General features: G+C 39.0%; 2 protein-coding genes across 2 annotated transcripts; one reads left to right on the forward strand and one right to left on the reverse strand.

Moving 5' to 3' along the window:
• Nucleotides 1-7,166: 7,166 nt before the first annotated feature.
• LOC129773413 (60S ribosomal protein L4) lies at nucleotides 7,167-9,108 on the reverse strand. Its single transcript, XM_055777018.1, has 3 exons — nucleotides 8,974-9,108; nucleotides 8,196-8,622; nucleotides 7,167-8,107 (listed from the first exon to the last, which is right to left on the reverse strand). Exons 1-3 carry the CDS (start codon nucleotides 8,974-8,976, stop codon nucleotides 7,260-7,262), a joined length of 1,278 nt encoding a protein of 425 aa, XP_055632993.1. The 5' UTR covers nucleotides 8,977-9,108; the 3' UTR covers nucleotides 7,167-7,259.
• Nucleotides 9,109-12,857: 3,749 nt separating this feature from the next.
• Nucleotides 12,858-15,036, forward strand: LOC129773414 (dnaJ homolog shv). The gene is made up of 4 exons (XM_055777019.1): nucleotides 12,858-13,223; nucleotides 13,588-14,245; nucleotides 14,306-14,516; nucleotides 14,596-15,036. The coding sequence occupies exons 1-4, from the start codon at nucleotides 13,078-13,080 to the stop codon at nucleotides 14,658-14,660; spliced, it is 1,080 nt and encodes a 359-aa protein (XP_055632994.1). The 5' UTR covers nucleotides 12,858-13,077; the 3' UTR covers nucleotides 14,661-15,036.
• The last annotated feature ends 267 nt before the right edge of the window (nucleotides 15,037-15,303 follow it).

The raw sequence follows: 15,303 nt of genomic DNA on the forward strand, positions 1-15,303 counted from the left end.
ACAATTTGGTTGGTTACTGGTAGCTATAGTTTGGTTCATCTGCTGTTGCTAGAAGATTCCCTTGTGATTTGTACACTCTACTGCCGATGCAGGTGTAGCACCACTGTTGGACCGTCCAGAGTTAAGTAGACAGGGAAAGACATTCACGAATCGCTGCCCGTAAAAACCTCGTCCCGTTACCCAACTGCGGTGAGCTCACCGTTACCCAACACATAAAATCCACGTAAGAATCGTGATAAGGTGCGGCACTTATTTCCTTCATAAGCGCTAAGCTCCGTTACAAGCACTAATTATCGTAATATGCTCATAACATAACAAACATAAGAGAAAAATGTGAGCTAAGGGGGAGATGTTATATTGCACTGGGCTGTTGGATAATCCGTGTAAAAAAAAACGTGTGAATTTGAAAATCCGCGTCAAAAAACCGCGTTAATTGGAAAGTCCGCGTAAAAAAAACCTCGTAAAAAAACCGCGCAAAAAACCTGGGTGTATTCCTTCACATTTCCAATTTTTCTCGTGGCATTTTCTCGTCCTTAGAAAGATAAACAAAACAAAATATATTAAATTCTTTAATCTTCGATTTCGGCCAATCAGAACGCGGTATTTTTCGTTGAGATTTTTCATTTGTTCGATAGTTAGTTTCATAACATATATTATTTCATTCAATGTAAAAAACTGTTATGGAGTGCCGAAATCGATTGAAGCAAAAATCTCATCAATCCATCATGGAATTATTGAGCAATACGACATGAAATTGGTCATTTTTTACGATGCGATCGATTTTAGTTTTCCAATTTGTATCCCCAATATGTTCCCGTATTTTCAGTATTTCGAAACGCATACTAAATTCTGTGGATGCGATGGTGATTCATGAATCGATGATTGGTTTGAAGAACACCAGTGACGGAATTTTATTCGTTGGTTCATTGATTTGTATGGTTCAATCGCAATAGTCTCAGGAACCTGATCAATTCAATAACATTTTTACAGTACTATTAATGCCCGATTCCATGAAGCTTCAGTAGTAATTCTACGATACAATAATACCCTCCGGGCAGCACTAAAATTGATGTGGTGCAACTTTTCATTGCACTTCCGCCGTCAAGTGGAGGACAACAATTTAGAAAAGAACCAACTAAAAAACTCTGTGTGTGGTTGTTGGCTGCTTGCTACCTGAAGCGAGATTAGAATTATCAAAGGCATAGCTTAAGCTTAAACTTTTCTCTCGTGCTTTGCTAGATTGCTCCGAGTAGGCTTTGTGCGTATTTTGAGAACTCATTCTGGAGCACAATTTAACACGGTAGCTAAATTGAAACTGGCGATAGGCCTTCTTGTTTGTTTTCAAGAGGCTTTAAACTTTGCAGTTCATTCGCCTCTAACGGTAGCCAGCAGTGATCGCAGTGTGCTGGTTTTTTTTCCCTTGAACAGAATGATGCACAATAGCCAGGCGCAGGTTGTACCAGTCAGAACGGGTCAATTTTCGTTTAGATGATTTCCAATATTCAATTTTTGCATTAGTATTTTTTACCAAATTTCAAGAAATAGAATCCGCTTGTTAGCACCTTGACAGGCGCTCGTTAGATCATTCTATAGCTACTAGATGAAACACGTTCAGTTTTTGATGTGCTTTAAAAAAACAATAAAATAGGCTAATTGTTTTACCCTATCACTCTATACCCTATTGCCTTTACTTCAATTTGGTCTGTCTTAAGTCAGAGGGAACCAAGTCATAAATCTAAAAATTTCGAGGCATTAGGTTAACCATTTTGGGAAATACATATCACATTTATTCGATTCAGATCAGATTTATCAGAATCATGCGTACAGCAGGAAAGCGTATCTAAATTGTTTTTCTCGAAATCATAAAAATGTCACATGGTCCGGTCTGACGTTCTTATATATCAGGGTGTTGCTAAAGTTTTATGCAATGCGCTCACCGAATGGTGTAATAGGTGAATAGGTCACCGAGGGGCCAGCGCAGTTGCTCCTTGCACGACACAGTGTATGCCTGGTATTGAAAGTCGCGCATGATGAGTCATCTCTTCTGTGTGAAAAGCATTAAGCTGGTGATAAATATGCTATTCAGTATTGTGCCAGACACTTAGGAAGCGATTGGCCTTTGAGGGTAAGAACTTTTGAAACAACCTGACGAAATAAACAGTATTGAGACAGTTACGATTTTAGTATTTTTGTTCTTACCGATATCATTGTATTCCTGAACCAACTCGACGTAAATTTTATTTTATTAATGATCGATTCGATAATTCCCCATCTGGTTGGAGACCACAGTGGAACTTTGGAAGCTTGCTTGTGTTCAAAATATAAGCAGTACGTTGTTTTCCATGTTTCTTTGACAAGGTCCGTAACCCTGAGAATTTTGTTCGTGTTTCTTCACGACATTTCCCACAGCAAGCTGAAGTGTGTGACTTGCACATCTGTTGAGTCAGACAGAGCAGAGGCTCAAATTCAACTGCAAGTGAATCAAGAAATTCGTTATCATCGCATTGATGTCCTTCGTCATGGAAAACGGTTCCGGGTAAAACATGTTAGCTCCATTATCTGCTGTGACAAACAAGATTTGGTCGATAGAAACCCCGTTAAACTGCAAAACACCAATATTTTTTTCTGCCATTCAAATGAAATACAAATTTCTGCATAATTCGAGAACTAATCAAGCAAATGAAGCCAAATTTGGCATGTGGTGGTTTTAGGCGGCAATAAATGTTTCTATGATGGTTCGAGACTTTTCCCCCTCTCTATGAGGGTGGCCGCCATACAAATAAAACACAAATTTCACAACTCGAGAACTAATCAGGCACTAATGAAGCAATTTATTTATTTATTTTTATTTACAATGATTTTACTTCCCATTGAGAGTATAGATATTCTTCACAATTTTTCGCCAATGAACCCGATCCATGACTGCAGTTCTCCAACTCCCGGCTGCACCGATTCATGCCAAGTCCTGCTCCACCTGGTCCAACCACCTCGCTCGCTGGGCTCCTCTCCTTCTTGTTCCCACCGGATTCGATGCAAACACCATCTTAGCGGGGCTGCTGTCCGACAATCTTGCATGCCCTGCCCATCGCACTCGTCCAGCCCTGGCGACTTTCTGGATGCTAGGTTCTCCGTAGAGTTGCGTCAGTTCGTGGTTCATTCTCCTTCTCCATACTCCATTTTCCTGTACACCACCGTACATTGTTCTGAGCACTTGACGTTCGGGATACCAAGCGCTTGTGACTCGTCTTGAAGCATCGTTCATGCTTCGTGCCCATAGAGAACAACCGGTTGAATTAGGGATTTGTACATGGTACATTTCATACGCGGTCCGAGTTTGCCCAATGGAAGGCATGACTTCCATTGACTATGCGTCTTAGAATTTCATGGCTGTAGTTGTCATTTGTTATCAATGAGCCAAGGTAGGCAAATTCCTCTACCACTTCGAGCTCGTTGCCGTCGATCATAACACTACTACCAAGAAGAACTATGTTGCGATCAGTCCCTCCTGCTAGCATGTATTTAGTCTTAGACGCATTGATCCCAAGCCCAATCAGCCCTGCTTCGTGTTTCAGTCAGGTATACAAGTCCGACTGACTAGACTTCTAAATCAACATGTCAAAAGGGCCTATCTTCTTTGATCGATTCTCTTCATCGACTTTCTCTTTCGATAACCACGGCCTTTCAGACAGATTTAGCTCCAGTTTTGCCATGTAGTTTTGCCATAAACGAGGTCCGCTTTTACACTTCTTATCGTCGAACACATCTGGAAATGCTATTACAGCTGAGTTATTAATGAAAGAGAATCGATCAAAGAAGATAGGCCCTTTTGACATGTTGATCTAGACTTGTTGGAAATCGTGCCCGGAAGGTTGAAGCCCGCTCTCCGCATAACACCTTCCAGCGCCACGTTGAAGAGCAGACGGGAGAGTTCATCACCTGGTCGAAGTCCCCTGTGAGTCTCAAATGATTCCGACAGCTCACCTGAGATCCGCACTCCGTTCATCGTTGCCTGAATCAATATTGTCAGCTTTCGTGGAAAGCCGTGTTCGTCCATGATCCGCCGTAGCTGTCGTCGGTCGATTGTATCATATGCGGCCTTGAAGTTGTGGTGCGTAGGGACCTGATACTCGCGGCAATTTTGGAGGATCTGCTGCAGTGTAAAAATCTGATTCGTCGTCGAGAAACCGGGCATTAATCCGGCCTGATAACTTCCCACAAATCTACTTACTATTGGCGATAGACTAACGAGGCAAATGGAGCCAAATTTGTCATTTGAGGGTTTTTGTGTATGAGAAATGTTTCTTTGATGGTTTGACATAACTCCCTCCTCTGAAAGGTGGGGGAGGCTCTCATACAAACAAAACACAAATTTCTGCATTGTTCGAGGATTAACCCTTCAACGGGTCGTGAGAGCTAGACATGTAATCAACCCAAACTATAATACAATGACATGTTTACATGCTAAAATACACAAAACAATTTTTTTCAATACGCAAAACAGTTAAAAGCATTGGAAAAATTGATGGCAATATAGGGCCCTATTCCAGAAAACGAGACGAGCAGACGAGCGCTCGTCTCGTTTGTTTTCATATTCCAGAAGCCAAGCTCGACTAAAAACAGATGAGTAGCTCGTCTCGCTCGACGACCGTTTGTCCGCGCTCGTCGATGAATCAGTCGAATCGTCTAGTTTGTTTGATGTGTTTGTTCACCTTGTAGATTGAAAGCATCGGTATTCTTCTGCCCCGCCTTTATCTTCAAAAATTGTTTCACGGCTAAACTAGTATTGCATAAGCAATGTATGTTTTCAACTGCAACCATAAAATTCAGTTCAGTAATTGTTAGATTTTACATATTTTCAAATGGGCCTCTTCCAAACAACATAACCAAATGTAAACATTGAACTCATATCCAGCGATGCTAGATGACTGTTTTGAATATATTAATGTGCGATTCACATAGAACGTTACGGAGAAGAACGTCTACGTTCCGTCAACGTCTCCACCAATTCACACACGCATTGGAGTCGATTTTGACCAGTAATTGGACATTCGCGACTGGTGGTGACTTTAAATGTGGGGCCATAATTTGGGCTCCGAACGCAATGTTTACAAAAATGTCCAATAAGAGGTAAAAATTTCCAATTAAACGTATTGCATCATAGATCTGTTCAATTAGCTTAATGTCGAATTAGATATAAATTACTGTACAACCAAATCAAAACAAAATCCGAGACACAAAGTCCAGACAAAAACCAAACGAGCCGTCTGTCTCCGTCAATTATTCTTTTCTACAAATCCTGCCGGTCGTTTTCGTTGAACGTATGCTTACGGATCGTTACGTTGCCGGTGTATGTGAATGTTTCCATAAGAAGTGCATGGTAGAATAACTGACGTAACGTGACGTGACGGAACGTGGACGTGACGTGGATGTTGTATGTGAATCGCACTTAACACGGCACGAAAAGGGTCCTCACATATTGAACGAAAATGAGTAATTCAAAACAACTACTTTATTGGAAATACATATATATAGATTTTAAACTTTTCTTGATAAATCGTTGATTAGATGAACAAACATTGCCCCCAATAAATCCATAATAACAAAACGTCTGAGTGATGAACCCATATGTGCATGGTCGGTTCTTTAAACTCGATAATTATTTTTTTCCATACCATCATTGCCTCACAGGCTAAAGCTCTCAGGCTTTTAAGTCGTTTGGTATCGAAAAAAATTCGATTTTCCAAATTCCCCCCTTGGAAGATTTTCGAGGATCAAAAAATCAAAACTTTGAGCGCTTTGAGGCACCCCTAAATCATATCCGATTGAGGTGAAATTTTGCACAGGTCATTTTTTTGGACCAATTGGCGATCTAACGCAAAACGTAAACGATCGGTGAGACATCTGGATTTTGTTTTTGAACTAAGAAAATGATTCTAATGTAACCTATAACTCAAAAACAAATCACGTATATTTTACTTCCGGGCTTTCCAAGGTAGTTCTCACATACAGGAATCGTGCATTTTTCTACTTGTGTTTGATTGTGCTCTCGAATTTCCTTCTTTAATTCAACCATTGGCAACATTTTTATAGTTTTCACAACTGAAAGCGGTAAATAAATAACATGTTATATATATAAAAATGCGCAGAATTAAATTTCTTACAAACTCATCGCAATCAAATAATCTTTTATGATTATAACATTGTAATTTATGGAAAGAACTACAAACCTTCCATAACCTCACATGGCAAAATTTAAAACCATCATCACTTTCACCGCAGCGCCGCCTAGGTGTAGATTTGTACGATAGATCGCAAATAAACAAAATATACATGGTCAGTTTTTGAAATTTGACATGACCATTTTCGCTGCCATCCTAATATACATTTTCTGCATCGATTTCAAAAAAGTACCAAAAATTGGATTTGCATAGTGCTTTACAAATTCCACTGTAATGCTGCAAATATTGCAGTAAGGTCTAATTTTTGCAGGCATATTTTTAGCCTAGTATATTCTTTAAACATCTGTGAACGTTTCGTATTGATACGTTCAGCCGTTTTTTAAAGTTTGTATTAAATTAAAGGAGCATTTAATCGCAATTCGTACCAGTACAAAATCCTACGTGATTCCCAGAACGAACGATTCGTAACTTTCGTAAAGCACTATAACAATTGTGTTTTGGCACAATTGTCATCTATCCTCATCTTCTTGAATGGCGTTAACGTTCCCTGTAAAACTTTTTCCGTCTTAACGTTAACGTAATTAGCATCATTTAATAATACTTAGTTGAGATTTCTTAAGCCAAATAACACGCCTTGAATGTATTCCGAGCTTTAGAATACGCGTGACCACAGTGCCATTCGAAGGAAATTTTTGACGACAAATCCTCCGGCCAGAATGGGAATCGAACCCGAACGCCCGGCATGATAATGCGAGACGCTAACCACTTGGCCACGGGTGCATCTCACCTCATACGCCAAGCAGAATAGGATTCCAAAGTCGACGTTATTCAGAAAAACTTATTTATGTGAATTCTCTGAGGTAAACCAAAGGGAATAAACACGTTCATTCATTGCATTCAAAATCCCGATTCTAGACACCTGTTCAAACACAAAATTAAATAAAACAAACGTCGAATAAATTCATATAAGTATAATAATACAACTAATTATTTTGTATACCACAGGTATGCAAGCTTCAGCTTTTATTCTTTACAGTAAATATGGAAAGATAGTTCACTCTAATCATTTACTTTCCTGGTTTACTTCTTGGTTTTCGGCTTTTTAACGGTCTTACGTGCCTTCTTCTTTTTCAAGTTGCTCTTCTTCTTCGCTGCAACTTTCTTAGCGTCGATCTTCTTCTTGCGCAGTTCTCTGTTCTTAGCCAACTGAGTCTCACGATTCTTCTCTTGGGCCAGGTATTTGACTGCGTTGTTCTTCTTGTCCAGCTCAACGCCGCGGGCCTTGCATGCAGCAACGATGCGCTCACACCTGCGTTTCTTGGAGGCCAGAAGAGCCCGGCGCTTGGTCACTTCAGCATATGGGTTCAGTTTGACCAGCTGGAGCGTGTTGGTAAGTGGATTAAGACGACGCACGTGACGATGAACGGCTTTCTTGGTCGGTTTCAAGACCTTACGGATTTCGTCACTCTTCAACAGTCTAGCAAGATCGGTATTACCCATAAGAGGGTTCGGCAGATTGTAGTCCTTCTTGACGGTGGACTTAGTTTTCCAGGTGCCATAGATGTCATTTAGCTGGGCAAAAGCAGACTCGGTCCAGACGCAAAGACGGCCAACATGGCCACCTGGTGCCAGCTTCAGTAGATTCAGACGGGAAACCTTCATGGTATCAACACCAGGAATGTTGCGGAACGCCTTGCGTAGACCCTCATCTTTCGAGTAAATAATCAATGGACCACGACGCTGAACACGGCGACGGTTGCGCATCTTACCGCGTCCGGCACGTAGACGCTGCGACTTGTATACCTTCTGGACATCAGCCCAAACCTTGGAACGGCGAAGGAAAGAGACGGCCTGTTTGGTCTTCTGGAACTTCTGGATTTCATCCGAGACGACTAATGGCAGCTCCGAAAGACCATCGATAACATGTCCTAGAAGTAAATAAACATTGTTAGGTATCAAGATATCAAATGAACAGTCGAGGTAGGTAAAATGTAAATATTCCTCTGCTATGCTTACCTCTCGATTGAACTAAGGCCGGAACACCGGAAGCAGCAATTGCGGAAACCAGCGCGTAGCGCTTTAGGTTCACATTGTTCTTACGATGCCAACGACGCCAGGTTTTGGTTGGCGCAAACATGCGACCACCGCGGCACATGTTACCGAAGGCACCCTGGCCGGAACGATGAGTACCACCACCGCGAACACGTGGGATACGAGCCACAGCGCGACCTGTACCCCATGATTCGGCCGAGGTCTGATGACCAGCTGCTTCACTGACAGCGTATGGTTGACGCCTGTTCCGGCGCATCAGCTGCGAGATCTCACTCACAATATCGGGCCGAATCGGTGCCTTGAACACGTACGGCAACGCGATGTTCTTATCCTTCAGGGCTTCATTTTTGTCTGAATAGACACTAACCAGTGGGCGGGATGCCGTCAAACTCTATAATAGATCATGAAGGGAACATTAGTAAATTCTACGATTATAAACAAATGGTTGTTGGGACGTTTCATGTACAGGAAAATTAGTAAACAAGCCAGGACATCACACAGATAAACATCTCCAAAAAGATCTTCTCAAGAATATCCAAATGAATATATTAACACCACATTCTTTTTCTACTCCGAGTAGAAGTATCAGACATATGTATATATTCAGTACAGCAAACAATGCGCAATCTATCAAACACGTACAAATAGTCGAATTTGTACGTAATCCACCGTTCAAAATAAGCAAAAATCACCAGAACTTTATCCTACATGACTTTCTGAATCGTTTTCAACTTATACTAACCATTTTAGATCGAGGATTCACTTGTAAAATCCAAAAACTACCGCGACTTAAACTTATAAAAGCACGTCCGCCATGCCACGGAGGACAGAAAAAGAAATAGCGACAGCGGAAACGCTCAGAGCAGCCTTTTTGGACTGTTATGAACTGTCAAATTGCCGGAAATTTCAGTTCAGCGCACGAAAGCCCTTTGAATAAGCCTGTTCAAGTTCGTGGTGATCATGGATGCCAGGTTATTTTTTTCGGGTGTCTTCACATCGCACGAAAAAATGTCTTCAAATGTCTTCACAACCTTATTGAAGGAGACTAAACTTTATAACTCAATTTTGAGCAATGTTTGATAGATTATTCAATTGTTGTATAGTGCGTTTCATTAAATTTACCTTGAGATTTTGAAATAAATTTCAGTAAATATGAATATATAAATATATTTTATATTGCGCAGCTGCGAACTAAATATGAGTTTTGAAATGATAATTGACTTGATAAACCTGCGACATGCGGAGTCAATTGAATTAATTTTTTCAACTATATTTTGCTCGAAAAACAAATTTTCTACCAGCTTTTTTTCCCCATGTACTAACAGTAAAATGTTTCTCTGATCAAATGAACAAACGTTTTCTTGACTCGGGCTTTGTTTATTTACCTTTTTGACCCACCCTCAAATTTACCAGAAAAAGATTAACTTTATGCAGAAATTTTTGCGACTTATATGAGATTACTGCTAAACGTAGCTGAGAGACAAAGCTATCGAATATTCATGGAATATTTGCGTAACTCTGCGGGACGTTTATCCAGATTTTTCACTCAGAAAATGAGTTATCTGCCCAATTTTTTTTTTCAAAATTGAGTTACTTATCCGCGATGACGGCATTGAAATTCGCATTACGAAATGTGGGAGTAGGCATGACAATATGGGTTTGCAGAAGAAATGGATACACACTAAAATAAAAATTATGAATGAATATTATTTTTCCCAAATCAAATTAGTACTTTGTGTAAATGAAAATCACTTTTGATTGCAAGTACAGCGCGGACTCGATTATATACAGTTTCTGATTTCTTTTAACTGTATTGGCGATCTAACGCAAAACGTAAACGATCGGTGAGACATCTGGATTTTGTTTTTGAACCAAGAAAATGATGCTAATGTAACCTAAAACTCAAAAACAAATCACGTATATTTTACTTCCGGGCTTTCCAAGATAGTTCTCACATGCAGGAATCGTACATTTTTCAACTTGTGTTTGATAGTGCTCTCGAATTTCCTTCTTTTATTCAACCATTGTCAACATTTTTATAGTTTTCACTACTGAAAGAGGTAAATAAATAACATGTTATATATAAAATTGCGCAGAATTAAATTTCTTACAAACTCATCGCAATCAAATAATCTTTTATGATTATGACATTGTAATTTATGGAAAGAATGACAAACCTTCCATAAGCTCACATGGCAAAATTTAAAACCATCATCACTTTCACCGCAGCGCCGCCTAGGTGTAGATTTGTACGTTTGATCGCCAATATAATCGAGTCAAAACAATTTTTTTTTAATTTACCCCAAAATTTAGTTTTACCCCACTGTAATAGCCACTTAAATTACACCTTAACGGTGAAAGGTTACATTTCTTCTTGAAATAAGTCATATATGAAATATTAAAAAAAATCCCAAGCTGTAAATTGTATCACATCACGAATCACATATAATTGAGTCTGTATATAATCGAGTCTGTATGTAATCGATAATTAAAGATAATTTTATATTATAATGGTAAGTTCTGGAGAGAATATCTGAAAATTCACACAAAATACTTTAAATCAGGGTCAGAACAACGTACTTCTAGTAGGTAAATAAAGCCAAGAAAAACAATTTCATACAAATTTCTGTAATTTAAAACTGCCGTAGGGCAGACTAATCAGATAGAGAAGAGTTGGCCTCATACGAACTAATGTGGTATCCAGATGTCGACACTATTCCGCCGTCAGCGTGAATTTGAGTTAATTTTGTCACTCGAGGATTTCGTGTATGTTTATCATCAAATATTAACGTGTAGTTTATGTCAGAATCGTTCTGATGTCTAGTGCGCAGACTTCTATAATTATGGGTTATATAGGTTTTAATAGCGAATTCGTTTTCAAAACTGAGTTAGTGCCAAACTGACTCTGTAATAAAAAAACGTTTTCAGTTTCACGAAAGCTGGTGTGCGTTATATAGTCTGATTTGTTTATATTTGCGACGACAAATGTACAGTGTCGACGTCTGGTGGCGATATTAGTGCTTGGGAGCTAAATTATTCTCTATCAGATCAGAAGAGTGGAAAAATATAAAAGTTTGAATGAAAATTTTTACTTTATATTGTTTGATTACCTAACACATGTAGTCCTGACACTCACTTAACCATTTGTCGATGCATTTTCTGCTCCACAAATAATTACTATTATAATATAAAATCATCATTAGACACAGTTTTCGTTCAATATGTTATAATATGCGATATCGATAAAAAACCTCTTATTTCATCACATAAAATAAATATTCGATACGTTAAAGTAAATTTTCATTCATAATTTGGATTTTGAGAGCATGTATATTCCACCTGAATATCTATCATTATTTTCGCCTCCCAATGAAAACACACGAAGCTTAAATCCGTCTATGCGAATATATTCTCCAAATCAGAATCCGAATTAGATTACGATTCCAATAATACAAAAGCAAAAGCAGCAGGTTTTCCATTTCAATAGTCTTTATTTTTAGATTTTCCAAAATAATACTTGTATTGTATTGGTGAACCCGAGTAAGATACGGGTAAGATACGGTGTCGACATCTACGAAGGTATTAGATTGTAGTGAATAAAGCATAAGCTATTAAAATTACTATGACAAAATACAGTTTTAAATTGTTAATATATCAATGAAAAGCATTTAAAATTTTTTTATTGAATGTTCATAACATATTATTCTGAACCTTCTTCATCCATTACTGGAAGACAACATAAGAACAGATCAAATTGTTGAAATTATAATTAGAAATCATTATAAGAAACAAGTTTCGTTCAAGATTTTTTCGTTATTAACAGAACACCTTTCAAATTATTGATGGGGATGTTTATTTGATACAATAAATATAATTTTCATTGATAATTTTCATTTCGAAAATGTGTTGCTCCTCTCACGACTATGAAGGCTAGCGTTGCTGAATTCCTCCAAGCGATAAAAATGATCGTGAAGGGTTGAAGAATAGTGATTATACGGAACGGAGTGATTCTTGCTACTATTGTCATTACTGATAGTGTCAATGCTACTGATCGTGTATGGGCCGCTTTTTGGTCCTTCTGGTTACACGATATTTTTCAATTCGCAACTTTGGTGGTGAAAGTTCGATGATTCGACGCGTATCTAAATAAGATGTCAGATCAAAGGAACTTGATGTAATTTACACGAACTTTTTTATTTTGTAAAGAAGTGATTTAGTTTTTTTAGTTTCTAGAATGTTTCGTGCCTAACCAAAAACGATAAAGAGGATGAAGATTAGCTTTAATCTTGTAAACGAAGATAATTACTGCATTCAACCCAATTTGTGCAATTTTTATCGATTTCTTATACATTTTTTGAAAGAAGTGGTTATGAAACGGAGTGTATGTGCGATAAACTACAGAGTTCTATCCATCACTTACGAATTCGTCCTCATATGAAGGTTTGCACGAATTGAAGAATGTTTTTTGATGGCGTGAAATCACAAGCGAGTTGCTTTTCGTTTCAGTTGCTTCCTGCGCAGCAGTGAATACGAGGACTACCAAAACAATCAAACCCATCAACCTTCCCCTCTCCGACGACACTTCGCTCGACCAATCAGCGCTCTCCAGCAAATGCCATAACGCTGACAGTGCCGACTGTCAGACGGACGACGCGGAAGAAAAGAGAGTTCTGATGACGGGTGTTTTCGGTACGAGACGATTGTATAAAATTTGTAGTTAGTTTTCAATGAATTATCGAATGGAGCATTATTGAACTTCGTCTGATAGAATTACGTCGAGTTACGGGTTATGAGCGTTGAGAAGTTTAGTGATTAGACGAAATCATCATTGAGTGAAAGAACGAAAATGAAATTTCCCGGAGTGTGGAGCACTGTTCTACTTCAGGCAGCGCTCATCTTGCTGGTTCAAGAAACTTCTGCTGGCAGGGACTTCTATCAAATTTTGGGCATAAGGAAGTCAGCCAGCAAAAATGAAATTAAAAAAGCCTACAGGTATGTATTTTGTGTTGAGCTTTTACTCCCCTGTTACTGTTATTCCGTTTAATGGGGCGTATATATATTACTCGTAAAATCCTATCTTTTACTCATAAAATAGTAATGAAAAATAAATGTGGAAACAATCGTAGAGGAATTTAGCATGTACCAATAAATTTTATTGATCTGGTATTCGCGCTTATTTAATCACACGTCACACGAATGTTTTGTTCTTTATTCATCCATCATGAGATCAGACTGAACTAATGTATAATTGGACGAGGATAATCGATTCCCATTCCATAACTGAACAAAAACTGCTTTTCCCGTATTTAACCTGCTTGTCGTTAACTGAACAAAAATCTGATTCGCCTACTTTCAGAAAGCTTGCAAAAGAGTTGCATCCCGATAAGAACCAGGACGATCCGAATGCTTCACAAAAGTTCCAAGATCTGGGTGCTGCCTACGAGGTGCTGTCCGATGAGGACAAGCGAAAACTTTACGACCGGTGCGGGGAGGAGTGTGTTAAGAAGGAAGGTATGATGGATAACAGCGATCCGTTTGCCCATTTCTTCGGTGATTTTGGATTCGGGTTCGGTGGGGGTCAGGAACAGCGCGAAACACCCAAAGGAGCCAACATAGTGATGGATCTCTTCGTGACGCTCGAGGAGTTGTACGTTGGAAACTTTGTGGAAATCACACGAAACAAACCGGTGATGAAATCTGCACATGGTACGCGAAAATGTAACTGTCGGCAGGAGATGGTGACGAGAAACCTGGGCCCTGGACGGTTTCAGATGATGCAACAGACCGTGTGCGACGAATGTCCCAATGTGAAGCTGGTGAATGAGGAACGCACGATTGAGATTGAAATTGAGCAAGGAATGGAAGATGGTCAGGAGACGAGATTCTCCGGGGAAGGTGAGCCTCACATCGATGGCGAACCAGGAGACCTCATCTTGAAGATAAAGACTGTCCCGCACCAGAGGTTCGAGCGAAAGGGAGATGATCTGTACACAAATGTGACGATTAGTTTACAGGTTTGTACCAACGAAATTACTAAAAGAAACATGCCAAATTGAATTCATTCATGATTGTAGGACGCGCTGGTTGGATTTACTCTCGACATTGAGCATTTAGATGGGCACAAAGTGCCTGTCACTCGTGAGAAAGTGACATGGCCCGGGGCACGAATCCGTAAGAATGGCGAAGGTATGCCGAACTATGAAAATAACAACTTGCGAGGAACGCTGTACATCACATTTGACGTGGAATTCCCAAAGACGCAACTCAGTGATACCGAAAAAGAAGGTACGGGTATTGTGATTAAGCATAACCATATGTTCTTGTAATCTAATGTCTAATGTAATGTCTAATTGTTTCATTTCAGATATTAAAAACCTTCTCAACCAAGCTTCTGTCAATCGCGTGTATAATGGACTCCGATTTTCTTAACTACACGCTCAATGGTTGAAACCACAACAAGACTTTAGGATCAAAGCATAGAATTATTAGATAATATATGCAACTGAATAAACCCTTACAGGGTATTTGATTTGAATAATATACCCGTATTTATTGTGTTGCTTGTTGCTTTTTGTGAGCGGCAAATAGCATCCTTTTGTGGAGGCTTCTGACTCTAAATCCATTGGGGTTCAGTTATGGTTACCCGTACGGAATGAAGCATTTCACATACATCCCCGTACTGGACCGCGTTTTTCTTTAGAAATCAATTAAATTCGTCATATTTTTTGTGATGCATACGTTGTGTGTAAATATCTGTTGTAGATTAAACAAGTGATATAAAATAAATAAAATATTCAAATTCGAATTATTGTTTATAAATCTAAATATCTAAATCTATTTATTTTTTCTTAAATTTAGCTACAAAAAATACATATGACCCCAAATTTTATTCTCCACATCTCCACATACGCAAGTAACATCAATTCGCCTTAAGCCAGGCGCATTGCCCGCCATCTGGAAACTGGATAAATACGGGAGGGTGGCCCTGACCCGACATCCTAAATCGCAATGGTAATTCATCACATAAAATTCTGTTTTTTAGCAACTTCAGTATTGAAATGTATAGCATGAC

Source organism: Toxorhynchites rutilus, chromosome 3 (assembly GCF_029784135.1).
Source record: "Toxorhynchites rutilus septentrionalis strain SRP chromosome 3, ASM2978413v1, whole genome shotgun sequence".
Lineage (NCBI taxonomy): Eukaryota > Metazoa > Arthropoda > Insecta > Diptera > Culicidae > Toxorhynchites > Toxorhynchites rutilus.